The sequence below is a fragment of the Hyla sarda genome, chromosome 8 (genome assembly GCF_029499605.1).
Source record: "Hyla sarda isolate aHylSar1 chromosome 8, aHylSar1.hap1, whole genome shotgun sequence".
Classification (NCBI taxonomy): Eukaryota; Metazoa; Chordata; class Amphibia; order Anura; family Hylidae; genus Hyla; species Hyla sarda.
This window is the reverse complement of record NC_079196.1, coordinates 16,936,178-16,955,430: the sequence shown is the minus strand read 5'-3', so window position 1 is coordinate 16,955,430 and position 19,253 is coordinate 16,936,178. Positions and strand designations below refer to the sequence as shown.

Below are 19,253 nucleotides of genomic sequence, written 5' to 3'. Positions count from 1 at the left end.
TAGCTCTTTGTCATGTTCCTCATTCCTGAACAATATCTGCAGTGTAAACAGGGGGGCATTATCCTGCTGAGAGAGGCCACTGCCATTAGGGGGTCCCGCTGCCACGTGTCACAGTGACATCCACATGATGCCAGGAAACAAGGTCTCCAGCAGAACATTGCCCATCACACTGCCCCCCATCTTGTCTTCTTCCCATAATGCACCCTGGTGCCATCTTTTCTCCAGGTTAGTGACGCACACTCACCTGGCTGTCCACATGATGGAGAACATCATCCATCAGACCAGGTATGTCATTCCATTGTTCCATGCTTCAATTCTGATGCCCATTGTAGGCACTTTAGCCTTTCTGGAAACTTCTGCATAGAAGCTAACTGGGGAGCAATCATGTGACCAATGAATCACTCATCTAATACAGAATATGCAAATTCTTAACCCTTACACACTCAGAACAACTCAGTATGTGCTGTATACACACAGATCTGAAACACTTAGTAAAGGGCTTCCTCGGCCACATAACAATTTCACATATTTGGCAGCTTGTAACGCTGAGCGCTCTGGGCCCCGCTTCCCCTACGGAGCACTCGCAGCGTTACTCTCCTGCTTGTAGCACCCCGGTCACTGAGTCTGACCGGGAGCGCTGCTCTGTGTCCCTCGGCGGGGATGCGATCCCCGTGGAGGGACGTGCCCGCCCGCGGGTCGCATCCCGTGTCACTCATCGGCCCCGTCCTTCTGCTCAGTCCCGGCGCGCACGGCCCTGCTCTCTAGGGTGCGCGCACGCCGGGTCTCTCAGATTTAAAGGGCCAGTGCACCATTAATTGGTGCCTGGCCCAATTAGTTCCAAGCACTCCCCACACCATAAAAACCCACTTCCCCTTCCTGTCCCTGCCGGATCTTGTTGCCTTGTCCCCTGAGAAAGTGTTTCTGCGTGTTCCATTGCCTGTGTATCCAGACCCTTGCCTTGTGCCCCTGACTATGAACCGTTGCTTCCTGCCCAGACCTTCTGCTACGTCGACCTTGCTCTTGCCTTGTCCTTGTGTACCGCGCCTGTCTCAGCTGTCAGTGAGGTTGAGTCGCTATCGGGTGGAACGACCTGGGGATTACCTGCCGCTGCAAGTCCATCCCGCTTTGCGGCGGGCTCTGGTGAAAACCAGTAACCCCTTAGATTCTGTTCCCCTGGTACGGCCCACGCCATCACCTCACTGACACAAAGGATCCACCACCCGTGTCCTCCCCGCATACCAGTCCGGATCCTGACAGTAGATTCGGCCATGGATCCCGCTGAGGTTCCACTGCCCAGTGTCGCTGACCTAACCTCCGTGGTCGCCCAGCAATCACAGCAGATCGCGCTACAAGGACAGCAGTTGACTCAGTTGACCGCTATGCTGCAACAGCTTCTGCCGCAACAACAGCAACCATCTCCTCCGCCAGCTCCTGCATCTCCTCCGCAGCGAGTGGCTGCTCCCAGATTCCACCTGTCTCTACCAGACAAGTTTGATTGGGACTCTAAACTGTGCCATAGATTCCAGTCCCAGTGTTCCCTAAACCTGGAGATGATGTCTGACCAATTTCCTACAGAACGGTCTAAGGTGGCGTTCGTGGTCAGCCTGATGTCTGGAAAGGCCTTATCATGGGCCACACCGCTTTGGGACCGCAACGATCCTGCCACTGCTACAATCCAGTCCTTCTTCTCAGATGTACATAGTGTCTTTGAGGAGCCAGCCCGGGCTTCCTCAGCCGAGACTGCTTTGCTGAATCTTGTCCAAGGGAGTTCTTCTGTGGGCGAATATGCCATCCAGTTCCGCACCCTCGCCTCTGAGCTATCCTGGAATAATGAGGCCCTCTGCGCGACCTTTAAGAAAGGCTTATCCAGTCACATCAAAGATGTCCTGGCCGCACGAGAAATTCCTGCTAACCTGTCTAAACTCATCCATTTGGCCACCTGCATCGACATGCGTTTCACGGAAAGACGCCAGGAGCTTCGTCAGGAAAAGGATCTTGCTCGCACCAGGCGGTTTCCCTCCCAGGCTCCTCTCTTCCAACGTCCTTTGCAATTGGTTCCTGTGCCTCCGGCCGAGGAGGCTGTGCAAGTGGATAGGTCTCGCCTGACCCAACAAGAGAGGACTCGCCGTAGGAATGAAAAACAGTGCCTATACTGTACAAGCACCAAACATTTCCTAAAAGTGTCCTCCACGTCTGAGAAACGCACCCACTCACCTAGTTAACGTAGGAGAGTCGTTGCTAGGTGTAAATTCTTCCTCTCCACGATTGACTTTACCTGTGCGGATTGCTATACCCGCCAATGCTACTTCCTTCTCTGCTGTGGCCTTCTTGGACTCAGGTTCAGCAGGAAGTTTCATCTAAGCCTCCCTAGTCAACAGATTCAACATTCCAGTTACCCGTCTTGTCAAACCTCTCTTCATTTCATCCGTTAATGGAGAAAGACTGGTCTGCACCGTGTGTTACCGCACTCAACTGCTACTCATGAGTGTTGGAGTTCACCATCATGAACATATTTAATTTTTTGTGCTACCCAACTGCACTTCTGGGCTTGCCCTGGCTCCAATGTCATTCGCCAAGCCTCGACTGGCTCACCGGGGACATTAAGAGTTGGGGATCTTCTTGCCACAAGCGATGTCTCCACCCAGTTTCTTCCTGCCAGGTCTCCATGGCTACTCCATTGCCAGGTCTTCCTAAGACCTATCAGGACTTTTCGGACATCTTTTGTAAAAAGCAAGCAGAGGTCTTACCTCCACATAGACCCTATGACTGCCCTATCGACCTGCTCCCTGGTACCACAAGGGAAACACAAGCTATGTCTGAGTACATACAAGAAAACCTCAAAAGAGGTTTTATCCGGAAATCTTCTTCTCCAGCTGGAGCTGGATTTTTCTTTGTCGCTCTTGTATTGATTACCGCGGTCTCAATAAAATTACCGTAAAGAATCGCTATCCTTTGCCTCTCATCTCTAAACTCTTCGACCGACTGCGAGGTGCTAAGATTTTCATCAAACTTGATCTAAGGGGCGCATATAACCTCATCCGTATTCGAGCAGGCGATGAATGGAAAACCGCCTTCAATACCAGTGATGGTCACTTTGAATACCTAGTCATGCCCTTTGGTCTATGCAACGCCCCAGCAGTCTTTCAGGACTTTGTTGATGATATTTTTCGGGACATGCTGTATTCCTCTGTGGTAGTCTATCTTGGCGACATCCTAATTTTTTCCTCCAACCTAGAGGAAAATCGCCTTTATGTTCATCAAGTGCTCCAGCGACTACGCCAAAATCAACTTTACGCCAAAATTGAGAAGTGTCTATTCAAACGCAGCAGTCTTCCCTTCCTGGGATACATTGTGTCCGGACAAGGTCTTCAAATGGACCCTGATAAACCTTCTGCGGTAATGGATTGGCCTCGTCCCACTGGCCTGCAAGCAATCCAAAGATTTCTCGGATTTGCTAATTATTATCGTCAATTCATTCCCCACTTCTCCACCGTCCTTGCTCCTATTGTAGCACTGACTAAGAAAAATGCTAATCCGAAATCCTGGCCGCCACATTTAGAGAAAGCCTTTAACCACCTCAAAGCCGCCTTCTCCTCTGCTTCTGTCTTGTCCAGACCTGATCATCAGAAGCCCTTCTTCCTCGAGGTTGACGCCTCCTCTGTTGGAGCCGGAGCTGTTCTCCTACAAATATCCGCTAAAGGAAAAAATGTCACTTGCGGATTTTTCTCCAAAACCTTTTCTCCTCCAGAAAAAAACTATTCCATTGGAGACCGTGAACTATTGGTGATTAAGTTGGCCCTTGAGGAGTGGAGACATCTTCTGGAAGGATCCCTTCACCCCATCACCATCTATACAGATCACAAAAATCTGTCTTATCTCCAATCCGCCCAGCGGCTAAATCCTCGCCAGGCTAGGTGGTCGTTGTTTTTTGCCCGTTTCAACTTTCAAATCCATTTTCGTCCCGCAGACAAGAATGTCAGAGCTGATGCTCTATCTCGTACCACCGATGCCTCTGAAGCCGAGACCCTTCCTTAGCACATCATCCCCCCTGAGTGTCTGATCTCTTCTGCTCCTGCTTCTCTGGTGCCTACCCCTCCAGGAAAGACTTATGTTCCTCCCCGTCTTTGCCTCTGGATCCTCAAATGGGGCCATTCCTCCCTTGTGGCTGGTCACGCTGGAATCAAAAAGACTTTACAGTTGATTGCCAGTCACTATTGGTGGTCCTCCTTGGAAACGGATGTGACCGATTTCGTACGAGCCTGTACAGTATGTTCACGTGACAATACCTCTCGTCAGAAGCCTTCAGGTCTTCTCCACCCGCTGCCGGTGCCTGAACAGCCTTGGCCCCACATAGCCATGGACTTCATCACTGATCTTCCTGTATCCCATGGCAACACTGTCATCTGGGTGGTCATTGATCGTTTTTCCAAAATGGCTAACTTTATTCCGCTTCCAGGCCTTCCTTCTGCGCCACAGTTGGCGAAGCAATTTTTTCTGCTGATTTTTCGTCTTCACAGGCTTACCACGCATATCGTCTCGGATAAAGGCGTTAAATTTGTGTCTAAATTTTGGAGAGCTCTCTGTAATCAATTAAAGATCAAATTAAATTTCTCGTCCTCCTACCACCCGCAGTCCAGTGGACAAGTGGAGAGAGTGAACCAGATCCTTGGTGACTACCTGCGACATTTTGTCTCCTCCCGCCAAGATGATTGGGTCGACCTGTTACCCTGGGCTGAATTCTCGTACAATTTCAAAAACTCTGAGTCATCCGCCAAGTCTCCTTGTGGTGTACGTCCGTCACCCGCTTCCCCCCTCCCCATCCCCACTTCATCTGGAGTTCCTGCCGTAGATGAATTGACCCTGGACTTCTCCTCTATCTGGAAAGAGACTCAAAAGTCGCTCTCACTGGCCTCTTCTCGCATGAAGAAACATGCGGATAAGAAGAGAAGAACTCCTCCTGACTTTGCTCCTGGTGACAAAGTGTGGCTCTCTGCCAAATATATTCGGTTTCGTGTCCCTAGCTACAAGTTGGGTCCTTGTTACCTCGGGCCATTTAGAGTCAAAAGTAAAATCAACTCTGTCTCCCACAAGCTCCATCTTCGTCCTTCTCTTCGTATTCTTAACTCCTTTCATGTATCCCTTCTCAAACCTCTCATTCTTAACCGCTTTTCCCCCAAGGTCACCGTTCCTGCTCCTGTCACTGGGTCCTCTGACATCTTCTCGGTAAAAGAGAGGTAAAAACAAATTTCTTGTTGACTGGGAGAATTGTGGCCCCGAAGAGAGGTCTTGGGAGCCCGAGGACAATATCCTTGACAAGGAGCTCATCCATAGGTTCCAGGTCTCCAAAAAGAGGGGGAGACCAAGGGGGGGGGGGGGGTACTGTAACGCCGAGCGCTCCGGGCCCTGCTTCCCCTCCAGAGCGCTCGCGGCGTTACTCTCCTGCTTGCAGCGCCCCGGTCAGCGAGTCTGACCGTGAGTGCTGTTCTGTGTCCCTCGGCGGGGATGCGATCTCCCGTGTCACTCACTGGCCCCGTCTTTCTGCTCAGTCCCGGCGTGTGTGGCCCCGCTCTCTAGGGCGCGTGCCTGGTCTCTCAGATTTAAAGGGCCAGTGCACCATTAATTGGTGCCTGGCCCAATTAGTTCCAAGCACTCCCCACACCATAAAAACCCACTTCCCATTCCTGTCCCTGCCGGATCTTGTTGCCTTGTGCCCTGAGAAAGCGTTGCTGTGTGTTCCATTGCCTGTGTTTCCAGACCCTTGCCGTTGTCCCCGACTACGAACCGTTGCTGCCTGCCCAGACCTTCTGCTACGTCCGACCTTGCTCTTACCTTGTCCTTGTGTACTGCACCTGTCTCAGCTGTCAGTGAGATTGAGTTGCTATCGGGTGTAACGACCTGGGGGTTACCTGCCGCTGCAAGTCCTGCAAGTTACCTGCCGCTGCGGCGGGCTCTCGTGAAAACCAGTAACCCCTTAGATTCCGTTCCCCTGGTACGGCCCACGCCATCACCTCACTGACACAGAGGATGAACCACCCGTGTCCTCCCCGCATACCAGTCCGGATCCTGACACAGCTGGAACATGGGTACCTGTTGTCCATATATGATGTTATGTTGGCACTGTATGGCAGCTTTATTTTATCAATGAAGAGCATTTTTACATGCTCTATTTATTAATAACTCCAAAAAGGCTGTAAGGGAGCACCCAAACCGTAGGTATCCGGGGCCTCTGCGGCGCTGATCCAGCTCTGCTCAATCTCACTGTGTCTCTGTATGAGCCAAACACATTATAAATCATCTGTCTTCTGCAAAGTTAAAACAAAAAAATCTTTCGTTCTTGGCCCCAGCGTTTCCTGGCAATAAGTCGACCTTGTTTCTGTCTTTGTTAGCATCGTATTCAGATTCCTGACGTCTTCCCGTTTCTGTTTTCTTCCCTTTAACAGATTAAGAAAGCCTTCTTGGCCCTGGTGGCGAATGGGGTGCGGGCGGCGCCTCTCTGGGACAGCAAGCAGCATTGCTTTGTGGGTAAGTTTCAGTGTAACATCTGATAGTGGGGACGATATCGGGAATATATTTATTTTTATTGAGTGTTAATCAACAATTTACAGTGTGTGTGTGTGTGTGTGAGAGGGGGGGGGGGGTACCCTGTGTCTTAAAGGAGCTGCAATTAATTCATACAATGTATATTACAACTATGTTGCAAAACAACAACTCCCAGTATGCCCGGACAGCCTTTGGCTGGGAGCTGTAGTTTTGCAACCACTGGAGGCACCCTGGTTGACATGCACTGTTCTAGAGAATCGGGTTGCAGCTGTTCAGTTACCCTGCAGCGACACCACAGGGCAAATGAAGTATTACGTGACAAGGTCCTCCAAAGAAAATCATGCTCTCTCTACTACCCTTTAGTCTTGAATAATAATGAGGGACCCACATAAAAGTCTCCCCACTATTAACAGGAAATGCCGACTAATGGGGTATATAATTTTTTATTTTAACTCTTTTTTTAACCAGACAACTCTGTAAGGCTAAGTTTCCACTTGGTTTTTTTCTGGCAGTTTTTGAGCCAAAGTCAGAAGTGGATCCATAAGGGAGGTGAAGTGTAAGTCCTTCCTTTATATGTCCTATTCCTTTAGAATACATTTCTGACTTTGGCTCAAAAACTGCAGTGGCTGTTTTCCAAAAACTGCCAGAAAAAAAAACAAGTGGAAACTTAGCCTAAAGAAGACATTTTGGTTCTATTGACTTTTTTTTATTTTTGTAAATGTCTATTTTTCCCTTGAGACAACAATTCTGGGGTGTGCCGTCTTAGATCTCTGCAGTACACCACACCTGTTATTCCTCCTGGAAATGTTTGAATAAATTGCCAACTTAGCGGTAGCATTTTCCGCATCTATAGGCAGTGTCCAGTGCCATATCCAAGTGTGAAATGTGAGATGAGCCTTGATGTTCCTCTTGTATAGCAGCGATTCCCTCTTATTTCCCCTTCTTATTGTGGCCCCATGGACAATAACCATAGCTGATCCTTGAGGGTCTTCAGCTCTGTGGACATTCTTCTTGGATGTTCTGTGACTTCCTGTTGTCGCCGCGTCCTTGTAGTATTTTTGGCATGTTGGCTGCTCCTGCAGAGTTTCACCCCCTGTTCCAAGTCTTGTCTTTTGCTGTGGAGTCCCATAGCCATGAATGATGCTTGAGGGTCTTCAGCTCTTTGGACGTTCTTCTTAGATGTTCTTTGATTTCCTGAATCAGTTGTCACTTCCTCCTTGTATAACAACGATTCCCTCTCATAAAGCCCATTTCCCCTTCTTATAGTGGTCCCAGGCCCGTCGCTACAGAACAGGCAAACCAAGCAATTGCTTGGGGCCCAGGGCCCGGAGCAGAGCCGGTGCTTGTTGTGCAGGGCCGTCCTCCTGCCCCTATCCCAGTTCGGCAGCAGTGTGAGAGCCTGGAGTGGGAGGCAGAGACTAAAGCCACCCGGCCTGCGGCTCCTATTTTTGTGCCCGGTTCACCTGTAGTAGCTGGGAACTCAGTATGTCCCCACCCCCAGTTAAGTGCCGTACAGCTACGTGCGTCCTCCTCGTATTGATGTTCGCTCACGTCATGCTCCCAGAATTCAAGCGCCTGTGTTACTACATCCTGACGCTGGCCCTAGGTATTCTGAGAGCGTGACGCGCGAGAACATCATTACCACGCGTTACGTGTAGCTGTGCAAGCTCTTATCTGGGGACTGGGGAAGGTTCTGCCCTGAATTCCCGGGAACTGCAGCAGCAGAGGTACCAGCCGGGGGGGGGGTGTGTGTCTAATCTAGGGGTACTATCTTCCTACTGGGAGGGAGGGGGTTAATCTGGGGGTACTACCTGCCTACTAGGGGGGGTAGTTAATCTGGGGGTACTACCTGCTTGGGAGAGGGGGGGGCTCCATGTCTATTTTGCTTGGGTCCCCAAATTCCTTCACACGGCCCTGAGTGGTCCCATGAACTCAGCAGATGCTTGAGGGTCTTCAGCTCTTTGGACGTTCTTCTTGGATCTTCTGTTGTCATTACCTCCTTTTATTATCAGTGATTCCCTCTCATGAAGCCTATTTCCCCCCTTCTTATTGTGGCCCCATGAACAATAACCGTAGCTGATCCTTGAGCTGATCCAGCTCTTTGGACGTTCTTCTTGGATGTTCTGCGACTTCCTGTTGTCGCCGCATCCTTGTAATATTTTTGGCAAGTCCACTGCTCCTGCAGAGTTTCACCTCCTGTTCCACTCCACGTCTTTTGCTGTGGAGTCCCATAACCTTAAAGGAAAACGGTCACCCGTCTCCCCCGCACTATAACCCGATACACTGGGTTATAGTGCGGGTGAACAGGAGACCGATTCAGGGTCTGAGACTGCTATACCTACCTGCAGTCTGGAGCCCTGATCCCCCGAAGGTACCCCTCTTCCAGCGCTGACTTGCATCTTGGGGCAGGCCCACTGGCTAAATTTAAATATTCATAGGTGCCGGTCACGTCCTAACAGCAGTGCAAAAGAATCCTTAGATGTTCTTTGACTTCCTGAATCAGTTGTCACTACCTCCTTGTAGAACAACGATTCCCTCTGATAAAGCCCATTTCCCCTTCTCATTGTGGCCCCATGAACAATAACCGTAGCTGATCCTTGAGGGTCTCCAGCTCTTTGGACGTTCAGTGACTTCCTGTTGTCGCCGCGTCCTTGTAGTATTTTTGGCATATCGTCTGCTCCTGCAGAGTTTCACCCCCTGTTCCAAGTCTTGGCTTTTGCTGTGGAGTCGCAGAGTCTTAGAAATCATGTAGTAACCCTGTCCGTCCTGCCAGACTTCTGATGTTTTCTTTAAAGGGGTATTCCGGGCAAAAACATCTTATCCCCTATCCAATGGAGAGGGGATAAGATGTCTGATCGCGGGGGGCCCGCTGCTGGGACCCCCGTGATCTCCCTGCAGCACCCGCATTCTATGGGGGTTGTGTCTCCAGTTTGGGAAACCTCTGGGTTTCCAGGACTGAGGACGTGATGTCACGCCACGCCCCCTTCATTCATGTCTATGGGAGGGGGCGTGACGGTCGTCACGCCCCCTCCCATAGACATGAATGGAGGGGGCGTGGCGTGACGTCACATCCCCAGTCCCGGAAACCCAGAGGTTTCCAGAACTGGAGACGCGGCCCCACATGGAATGCATAGAATGCGGGTGCTGCAGGGAGATCGTGGGGGGTCTCAGCAGTGTGCCCCCCACGATCAGACATCTTATCCCCTATCCTTTGGATAGGGGATATTATGTTTTTGCCCGGAATACCCCTTTAATGATGGACCCAAAACAAGCAGCGCATACATAAAACTGTATAATTGTTACGCCGAGCGCTCCGGGTCCCCGCTCCTCCCCGGAGCGCTCGCTACACTCTCCTCACTGCAGCGCTCCGGTCAGGTCCACTGACCCGGGGCGCTGCGATACCGCCTCCAGCCGGGATGCGATTCGCGATGCGGGTAGCGCCCGCTCGCGATGCGCACCCCGGCTCCCGTACCTGACTCGCTCTCCGTCGGTCCTGTCCCGGCGCGCGCGGCCCCGCTCCCTAGGGCGCGCGCGCGCCGGGTCTTTGCGATTTAAAGGGCCACTGCGCCGCTGATTGGCGCAGTGGTTCCAATTAGTCTGATCACCTGTGCACTTCCCTATATCACCTCACTTCCCCTGCACTTCCTTGCCGGATCTTGTTGCCATCGTGCCAGTGAAAGCGTTTCCTTGTGTGTTCCTAGCCTGTGTTCCAGACCTCCTGCCGTTGCCCCTGACTACGATCCTTGCTGCCTGCCCCGACCTTCTGCTACGTCCGACCTTGCTTCTGTCTACTCCCTTGTACCGCGCCTATCTTCAGCAGCCAGAGAGGTTGAGCCGTTGCTAGTGGATACGACCTGGTCACTACCGCCGCAGCAAGACCATCCCGCTTTGCGGCGGGCTCTGGTGAAAACCAGTAGTGACTTAGAACCGATCCACTAGCACGGTCCACGCCAATCCCTCTCTGGCACAGAGGATCCACTACCTGCCAGCCGGCATCGTGACAGTAGATCCGGCCATGGATCCCGCTGAAGTTCCTCTGCCAGTTGTCGCTGACCTCACCACGGTGGTCGCCCAGCAGTCACAACAGATAGCGCAACAAGGCCAACAGCTGTCTCAACTGACCGTTATGCTACAGCAGTTACTACCACAGCTTCAGCAATCATCTCCTCCGCCAGCTCCTGCACCTCCTCCGCAGCGAGTGGCCGCTTCTGGTCTACGCCTATCCTTGCCGGATAAATTTGATGGGGACTCTAAGTTTTGCCGTGGCTTTCTTTCCCAATGTTCCCTGCACTTGGAGATGATGTCGGACCAGTTTCCCACTGAAAGGTCTAAGGTGGCTTTCGTAGTCAGCCTTCTGTCTGGAAAAGCCCTGTCTTGGGCCACACCGCTCTGGGACCGCAATGACCCCGTCACTGCCTCTGTACACTCCTTCTTCTCGGAAATCCGAAGTGTCTTTGAGGAACCTGCCCGAGCCTCTTCTGCTGAGACTGCCCTGTTGAACCTGGTCCAGGGTAATTCTTCCGTTGGCGAGTATGCCGTACAATTCCGTACTCTTGCTTCAGAATTATCCTGGAATAATGAGGCCCTCTGCGCGACCTTTAAAAAAGGCCTATCCAGCAACATTAAAGATGTTCTGGCCGCACGAGAAATCCCTGCTAATCTACATGAACTCATTCACCTAGCCACTCGCATTGACATGCGTTTTTCCGAAAGGCGTCAGGAGCTCCGCCAGGATATGGACTCTGTTCGCACGAGGCGTTTCTTCTCCCCGGCTCCTCTCTCCTCTGGTCCCCTGCAATCTGTTCCTGTGCCTCCCGCCGTGGAGGCTATGCAGGTCGACCGGTCTCGCCTGACACCTCAAGAGAGGACACGACGCCGCATGGAGAATCTCTGCCTGTACTGTGCTAGTACCGAACACTTCCTGAAGGATTGTCCTATCCGTCCTCCCCGCCTGGAAAGACGTACGCTGACTCCGCACAAAGGTGAGACAGTCCTTGATGTCTACTCTGCTTCTCCACGTCTTACTGTGCCTGTGCGGATATCTGCCTCTGCCTTCTCCTTCTCTACTATGGCCTTCTTGGACTCCGGATCTGCAGGAAATTTTATTTTGGCCTCTCTCGTCAACAGGTTCAACATCCCGGTGACCAGTCTCGCCAGACCCCTCTACATCAATTGTGTAAACAATGAAAGATTGGACTGTACCATACGTTTCCGCACGGAGCCCCTTCTAATGTGCATCGGATCTCATCACGAGAGGATTGAACTTTTGGTCCTCCCCAATTGCACTTCTGAAATTCTCCTTGGACTTCCCTGGCTTCAACTTCATTCCCCAACCCTGGATTGGTCCACTGGGGAGATCAAGAGTTGGGGGCCCTCTTGTTCCAAGGACTGCCTAAAACCGGTTCCCAGTAACCCTTGCCGTGACTCTGTGGTTCCTCCTGTAACCGGTCTCCCTAAGGCCTATATGGACTTTGCGGATGTTTTTTGCAAAAAACAAGCTGAGACTCTACCTCCTCACAGGCCTTATGATTGGCCTATCGACCTCCTCCCGGGCACTACTCCACCCCGGGGCAGAATTTATCCTCTGTCCGCCCCAGAGACTCTTGCCATGTCTGAATACGTCCAGGAAAATTTAAAAAAGGGCTTTATCCGTAAATCCTCCTCTCCTGCCGGAGCCGGATTTTTCTTTGTGTCCAAAAAAGATGGCTCCCTACGTCCTTGCATTGACTACCGCGGTCTTAATAAAATCACGGTTAAGAACCGCTACCCCCTACCCCTCATCTCTGAACTCTTTGATCGCCTCCAAGGTGCCCACATCTTTACCAAACTGGACTTAAGAGGTGCTTATAATCTCATCCGCATCAGAGAGGGGGATGAATGGAAAACGGCATTTAACACCAGAGATGGACACTTTGAGTATCTGGTCATGCCCTTTGGCCTGTGCAACGCCCCTGCCGTCTTCCAAGACTTTGTTAATGAAATTTTTCGTGATCTCTTATACTCCTGTGTTGTTGTATATCTGGACGATATCCTGATTTTTTCTGCCAATCTAGAAGAACACCGCCAGCATGTCCGTATGGTTCTTCAGAGACTTCGTGACAATCAACTCTATGCCAAAATAGAGAAATGTCTGTTTGAATGCCAATCTCTTCCTTTCCTAGGATACTTGGTCTCTGGCCAGGGACTACAAATGGATCCAGACAAACTCTCTGCCGTCTTAGATTGGCCACGCCCCTCCGGACTCCGTGCTATCCAACGTTTTTTGGGGTTCGCCAATTATTACAGGCAATTTATTCGACATTTTTCTACCGTTGTGGCCCCTATCGTGGCTTTAACCAAAAAAAATGCCAATCCCAAGTCTTGGCCTCCTCAAGCGGAAGACGCCTTTAAACGGCTCAAGTCTGCCTTTTCTTCGGCTCCCGTGCTCTCCAGACCTGACCCATCCAAACCCTTCCTATTGGAGGTTGATGCCTCCTCAGTAGGAGCTGGAGCGGTCCTTCTACAAAAAAATTCTTCCGGGCATGCTGTTACTTGTGGTTTTTTTTCTAGGACCTTCTCTCCGGCGGAGAGGAACTACTCCATCGGGGATCGAGAGCTTCTAGCCATTAAATTAGCACTTGAGGAATGGAGGCATCTGCTGGAGGGATCAAGATTTCCAGTTATTATTTACACCGATCATAAGAACCTCTCCTACCTCCAGTCTGCCCAACGGCTGAATCCTCGCCAGGCCAGGTGGTCTCTGTTCTTTGCCCGATTTAATTTTGAAATTCACTTTCGGCCTGCCGATAAGAACATTAGGGCCGATGCTCTCTCTCGTTCCTCGGATGCTTCTGAAGTTGAACTCTCTCCGCAACACATCATTCCTCCTGACTGCCTGATTTCCACTTCTCCAGCCTCCATCAGGCAAACTCCTCCAGGAAAGACCTTTGTTTCTCCACGCCAACGCCTCGGAATCCTCAAATGGGGTCACTCCTCCCATCTCGCAGGTCATGCGGGCATCAAGAGATCTGTGCAACTCATCTCTCGCTTCTATTGGTGGCCGACTCTGGAGACGGATGTTGTGGACTTTGTACGAGCCTGCACTATCTGTGCCCGGGATAAGACTCCTCGCCAGAAGCCCGCTGGTTTTCTTCATCCTCTGCCTGTCCCCGAACAGCCTTGGTCTCTGATTGGTATGGATTTTATTACTGACTTACCCCCTTCCCGTGGCAACACTGTTATTTGGGTGGTCGTTGATCGATTCTCCAAAATGGCACATTTCATTCCTCTTCCTGGTCTTCCTTCAGCGCCTCAGTTGGCTAAACAATTTTTTGTACACATTTTTCGTCTTCACGGGTTGCCTACGCAGATCGTCTCGGATAGAGGCGTCCAATTCGTGTCTAAATTCTGGAGGGCTCTCTGTAAACAACTCAAGATTAAATTAAATTTTTCTTCTGCATATCATCCTCAATCCAATGGACAAGTAGAAAGAATTAACCAGGTCTTGGGTGATTATTTACGACATTTTGTTTCCTCCCGCCAGGATGACTGGGCAGATCTTCTACCATGGGCCGAATTCTCGTATAACTTCAGAGTCTCTGAATCCTCCTCCAAATCCCCATTTTTCGTGGTGTACGGCCGTCACCCTCTTCCCCCCCTCCCTACCCCCTTGCCCTCTGGTCTGCCCGCTGTGGATGAAATTTCTCGTGACCTTTCCATCATATGGAGAGAGACTCAAAATTCTCTCTTACAGGCTTCATCACGCATGAAGAAGTTCGCGGATAAGAAAAGAAGAGCTCCTCCCATTTTTTCCCCTGGAGACAAGGTATGGCTCTCCGCTAAATATGTCCGCTTCCGTGTCCCTAGCTACAAGTTGGGACCACGCTATCTTGGTCCTTTCAAAATTTTGTGCCAGATTAATCCTGTCTCTTACAAACTTCTTCTTCCTCCTTCTCTTCGTATTCCTAATGCCTTTCACGTTTCTCTTCTTAAACCACTTATCATCAACCGTTTCTCTCCCAAATCTGTTCCTCCCACTCCTGTTTCCGGCTCCTCGGACATCTTCTCCGTCAAAGAGATTCTGGCATCCAAAAAGGTCAGAGGGAAAACCTTTTTTTTAGTGGATTGGGAGGGTTGTGGTCCAGAAGAGAGATCCTGGGAACCTGAGGACAATATCCTAGACAAAAGTCTGCTCCTCAGGTTCTCAGGCTCTAAGAAGAGGGGGAGACCCAAGGGGGGGGGTACTGTTACGCCGAGCGCTCCGGGTCCCCGCTCCTCCCCGGAGCGCTCGCTACACTCTCCTCACTGCAGCGCTCCGGTCAGGTCCACTGGCCCGGGGCGCTGCGATACCGCCTCCAGCCGGGATGCGATTCGCGATGCGGGTAGCGCCCGTTCGCGATGCGCACCCCGACTCCCGTACCTGACTCGCTCTCCGTCGGTCCTGTCCCGGCGCGCGCGGCCCCGCTCCCTAGGGCGCGCGCGCGCCGGGTCTTTGCGATTTAAAGGGCCACTGCGCCGCTGATTGGCGCAGTGGTTCCAATTAGTCTGATCACCTGTGCACTTCCCTATATCACCTCACTTCCCCTGCACTTCCTTGCCGGATCTTGTTGCCATCGTGCCAGTGAAAGCGTTTCCTTGTGTGTTCCTAGCCTGTGTTCCAGACCTCCTGCCGTTGCCCCTGACTACGATCCTTGCTGCCTGCCCCGACCTTCTGCTACGTCCGACCTTGCTTCTGTCTACTCCCTTGTACCGCGCCTATCTTCAGCAGCCAGAGAGGTTGAGCCGTTGCTAGTGGATACGACCTGGTCACTACCGCCGCAGCAAGACCATCCCGCTTTGCGGCGGGCTCTGGTGAAAACCAGTAGTGACTTAGAACCGATCCACTAGCACGGTCCACGCCAATCCCTCTCTGGCACAGAGGATCCACTACCTGCCAGCCGGCATCGTGACAATAATAAGGCCCTGCACTAGGCATAACCTATTGCTCAGTGTAATACAGTGTATAATAAAATTGCACAACAGCAACAATGTTAAAGATGATAGATTATCGCAAGCGTTTTTTGTTACTGTTACGCCGAGCGCTCCGGGTCCCCGCTCCTCCCCGGAGCGCTCGCTTCACTCCCTCCGCTGCAGCGCTCCGGTCACGTCCTCTGACCCGGGGCGCTGCGATCCTGCTGCCAGCCGGGATGCGATTCGCGATGCGGGTAGCGCCCGCTCGCGATGCGCACCCCGGCTCCCCTACCTGACTCGCTCCCCGTCTGTTCTGTCCCGGCGCGCGCGGCCCCGCTCCCTAGGGCGCGCGCGCGCCGGGTCTCTGCGATTTAAAGGGCCACTGCGCCGCTGATTGGCGCAGTGGTTCCAATTAGGGTTTTCACCTGTGCACTTCCCTATATTACCTCACTTCCCTTGCACTCCCTTGCCGGATCTTGTTGCCTTAGTGCCAGTGAAAGCGTTCCTTGTGTGTTCCTTGCCAGTGTTTCCAGACCTTCTGCCGTTGCCCCTGACTACGATCCTTGCTGCCTGCCCCGACCTTCTGCTACGTCCGACCTTGCTTCTGCCTACTCCCTTGTACCGCGCCTATCTTCAGCAGCCAGAGAGGTGAGCCGTTGCTAGTGGATACGACCTGGTCACTACCGCCGCAGCAAGACCATCCCGCTTTGCGGCGGGCTCTGGTGAAAACCAGTAGTGGCTTAGAACCGGTCCACTAGCACGGTCCACGCCAATCCCTCTCTGGCACAGAGGGTCCACTACCTGCCAGCCGGCATCGTGACAGTAGATCCGGCCATGGATCCCGCTGAAGTTCCTCTGCCAGTTGTCGCTGACCTCACCACGGTGGTCGCCCAGCAGTCACAACAGATAGCGCAACAAGGCCAACAGCTGTCTCAACTGACCGTTATGCTACAACAGTTGCTACCACAGCTTCAGCAGTCATCTCCTCCGCCAGCTCCTGCACCTCCTCCGCAGCGAGTGGCCGCTCCTGGGATACGCTTATCCTTGCCGGATAAATTTGATGGGGACTCTAAGTTTTGCCGTGGCTTTCTTTCCCAATGTTCCCTGCATCTGGAGATGATGTCGGACCTGTTTCCCACTGAAAGGTCTAAGGTGGCTTTCGTAGTCAGTCTTCTGTCCGGAAAAGCCCTGTCATGGGCCACACCGCTCTGGGACCGCAATGACCCCGTCACTGCCTCTGTACACTCCTTCTTCTCGGAAATCCGAAGTGTCTTTGAGGAACCTGCCCGAGCCTCTTCTGCTGAGACTGCCCTGTTGAACCTGGTCCAGGGTAATTCTTCCGTTGGCGAGTATGCCGTACAATTCCGTACACTTGCTTCAGAATTGTCCTGGAATAATGAGGCCCTCTGCGCGACCTTCAAAAAAGGCCTATCCAGCAACATTAAAGATGTTCTGGCCGCACGAGAAATTCCTGCTAATCTACATGAACTTATTCACCTAGCCACTCGCATTGACATGCGTTTTTCTGAAAGGCGTCAGGAACTCCGCCAAGATATGGACTCTGTTCGCACGAGGCGTTTCGTCTCCTCGGCTCCTCTCTCCTCTGGTCCCCTGCAATCTGTTCCTGTGCCTCCCGCCGTGGAGGCTATGCAGGTCGACCGGTCTCGCCTGACACCTCAAGAGAGGACACGACGCCGTATGGAGAACCTCTGCCTGTACTGTGCTAGTACCGAACACTTCCTGAGGGATTGTCCTATCCGTCCTCCCCGCCTGGAAAGACGTACGCTGACTCCGCACAAAGGTGAGACAGTCCTTGATGTCTACTCTGCTTCTCCACGTCTTACTGTGCCTGTGCGGATGTCTGCCTCTGCCTTCTCCTTCTCTACAGTGGCCTTCTTGGACTCTGGATCTGCAGGAAATTTTATTTTGGCCTCTCTCGTCAACAGGTTCAACATCCCAGTGACCAGGCTCGCCAGACCCCTCTACATCAATTGTGTAAATAATGAAAGATTGGACTGTACCATACGTTTCCGCACGGAGCCCCTTCTTATGAGCATCGGATCTCATCATGAGAGGATTGAACTTTTGGTCCTTCCCAATTGCACCTCGGAGATTCTCCTTGGACTTCCCTGGCTTCAACTTCATTCCCCAACCCTGGATTGGTCCACTGGGGAGATCAAGAGTTGGGGGTCCTCTTGTTCCAAGAACTGTCTAAAACCGGTTCCCAGTAACCCTTGCCGTAACTCTGTGGTTCCTCCAGTAACCGGTCTCCCTAAGGCCTATATGGACTTCGCGGATGTTTTCTGCAAAAAACAAGCTGAGACTCTACCTCCTCACAGGCCTTATGATTGCCCTATCGACCTCCTCCCGGGTACTACTCCACCCCGGGGCAGAATTTATCCTCTCTCTGCCCCAGAGACTCTTGCCATGTCCGAATACGTCCAGGAGAATCTAAAAAAGGGCTTTATCCGTAAATCCTCCTCTCCTGCCGGAGCCGGATTTTTCTTTGTGTCCAAAAAAGATGGCTCCCTACGTCCTTGCATTGACTACCGCGGTCTTAATAAAATCACGGTTAAGAACCGCTACCCCTTACCCCTCATCTCTGAACTCTTTGATCGCCTCCAAGGTGCCCACATCTTCACTAAATTGGACTTAAGAGGCGCCTATAACCTCATCCGCATCAGAGAGGGGGACGAGTGGAAAACGGCATTTAACACCAGAGATGGACACTTTGAGTATCTGGTCATGCCCTTTGGACTGTGCAATGCCCCTGCCGTCTTCCAAGACTTTGTCAATGAAATTTTTCGTGATCTGTTATACTCCTGTGTTGTGGTATATCTGGACGATATCCTAATTTTTTCTGCCAATCTAGAAGAACACCGCCAGCATGTCCGTATGGTTCTTCAGAGACTTCGTGACAACCAACTCTATGCCAAAATTGAGAAATGTCTGTTTGAATGCCAATCTCTTCCTTTTCTAGGATATTTGGTCTCTGGCCAGGGACTACAGATGGATCCAGACAAACTCTCTGCCGTCTTAAATTGGCCACGCCCCTCCGGACTCCGTGCTATCCAACGCTTTTTGGGGTTCGCCAATTATTACAGGCAATTTATTCCACATTTTTCTACCATTGTGGCTCCTATCGTGGCTTTAACCAAAAAAAATGCTGATCCCAAGTCCTGGCCTCCTCAAGCAGAAGACTCCTTTAAACGACTCAAGTCTGCCTTTTCTTCGGCTCCCGTGCTCTCCAGACCTGACCCTTCCAAACCCTTCCTATTGGAGGTTGATGCCTCCTCAGTAGGAGCTGGAGCTGTTCTTCTACAAAAAAATTCTTCCGGGCATGCTGTCACTTGTGGTTTTTTCTCTAGGACCTTCTCTCCAGCGGAGAGGAACTACTCCATCGGGGATCGAGAGCTTCTAGCCATTAAATTAGCACTTGAGGAATGGAGGCATCTGCTGGAGGGATCAAGATTTCCTGTTATTATCTACACCGACCACAAGAACCTCTCCTACCTCCAGTCGGCCCAACGGCTGAATCCTCGCCAGGCCCGGTGGTCTCTGTTCTTTGCCCGATTTAATTTTGAGATTCACTTTCGTCCTGCCGATAAGAACATTAGGGCCGATGCTCTCTCTCGTTCCTCGGATGCCTCAGAAGTTGATCTCCCTCCGCAACACATCATTCCACCTGACTGCCTGATCTCCACTTCTCCTGCCTCCATCAGGCAGACTCCTCCAGGAAAGACCTTTGTTTCTCCACGCCAACGCCTCGGAATCCTCAAATGGGG

At 51.7% G+C, this 19,253-nt stretch overlaps 1 protein-coding gene across 3 annotated transcripts in view; it reads left to right on the top strand.

Moving 5' to 3' along the window:
• PRKAG3 (protein kinase AMP-activated non-catalytic subunit gamma 3) overlaps window positions 1-19,253 on the top strand; it is an 81,370-nt gene that overhangs the window by 20,714 nt on the left and 41,403 nt on the right. For all 3 annotated transcript variants that reach the window (XR_008847043.1, XR_008847044.1, XM_056534814.1), the window contains exon 4: window positions 6,441-6,522. Coding sequence is in view for 1 of the 3 variants with exons in the window: in XM_056534814.1 (XP_056390789.1) it covers window positions 6,441-6,522 (82 nt within the window). In the remaining 2 variants the exon portion in view is untranslated. The remainder of the gene's footprint in view (window positions 1-6,440; window positions 6,523-19,253) is intronic.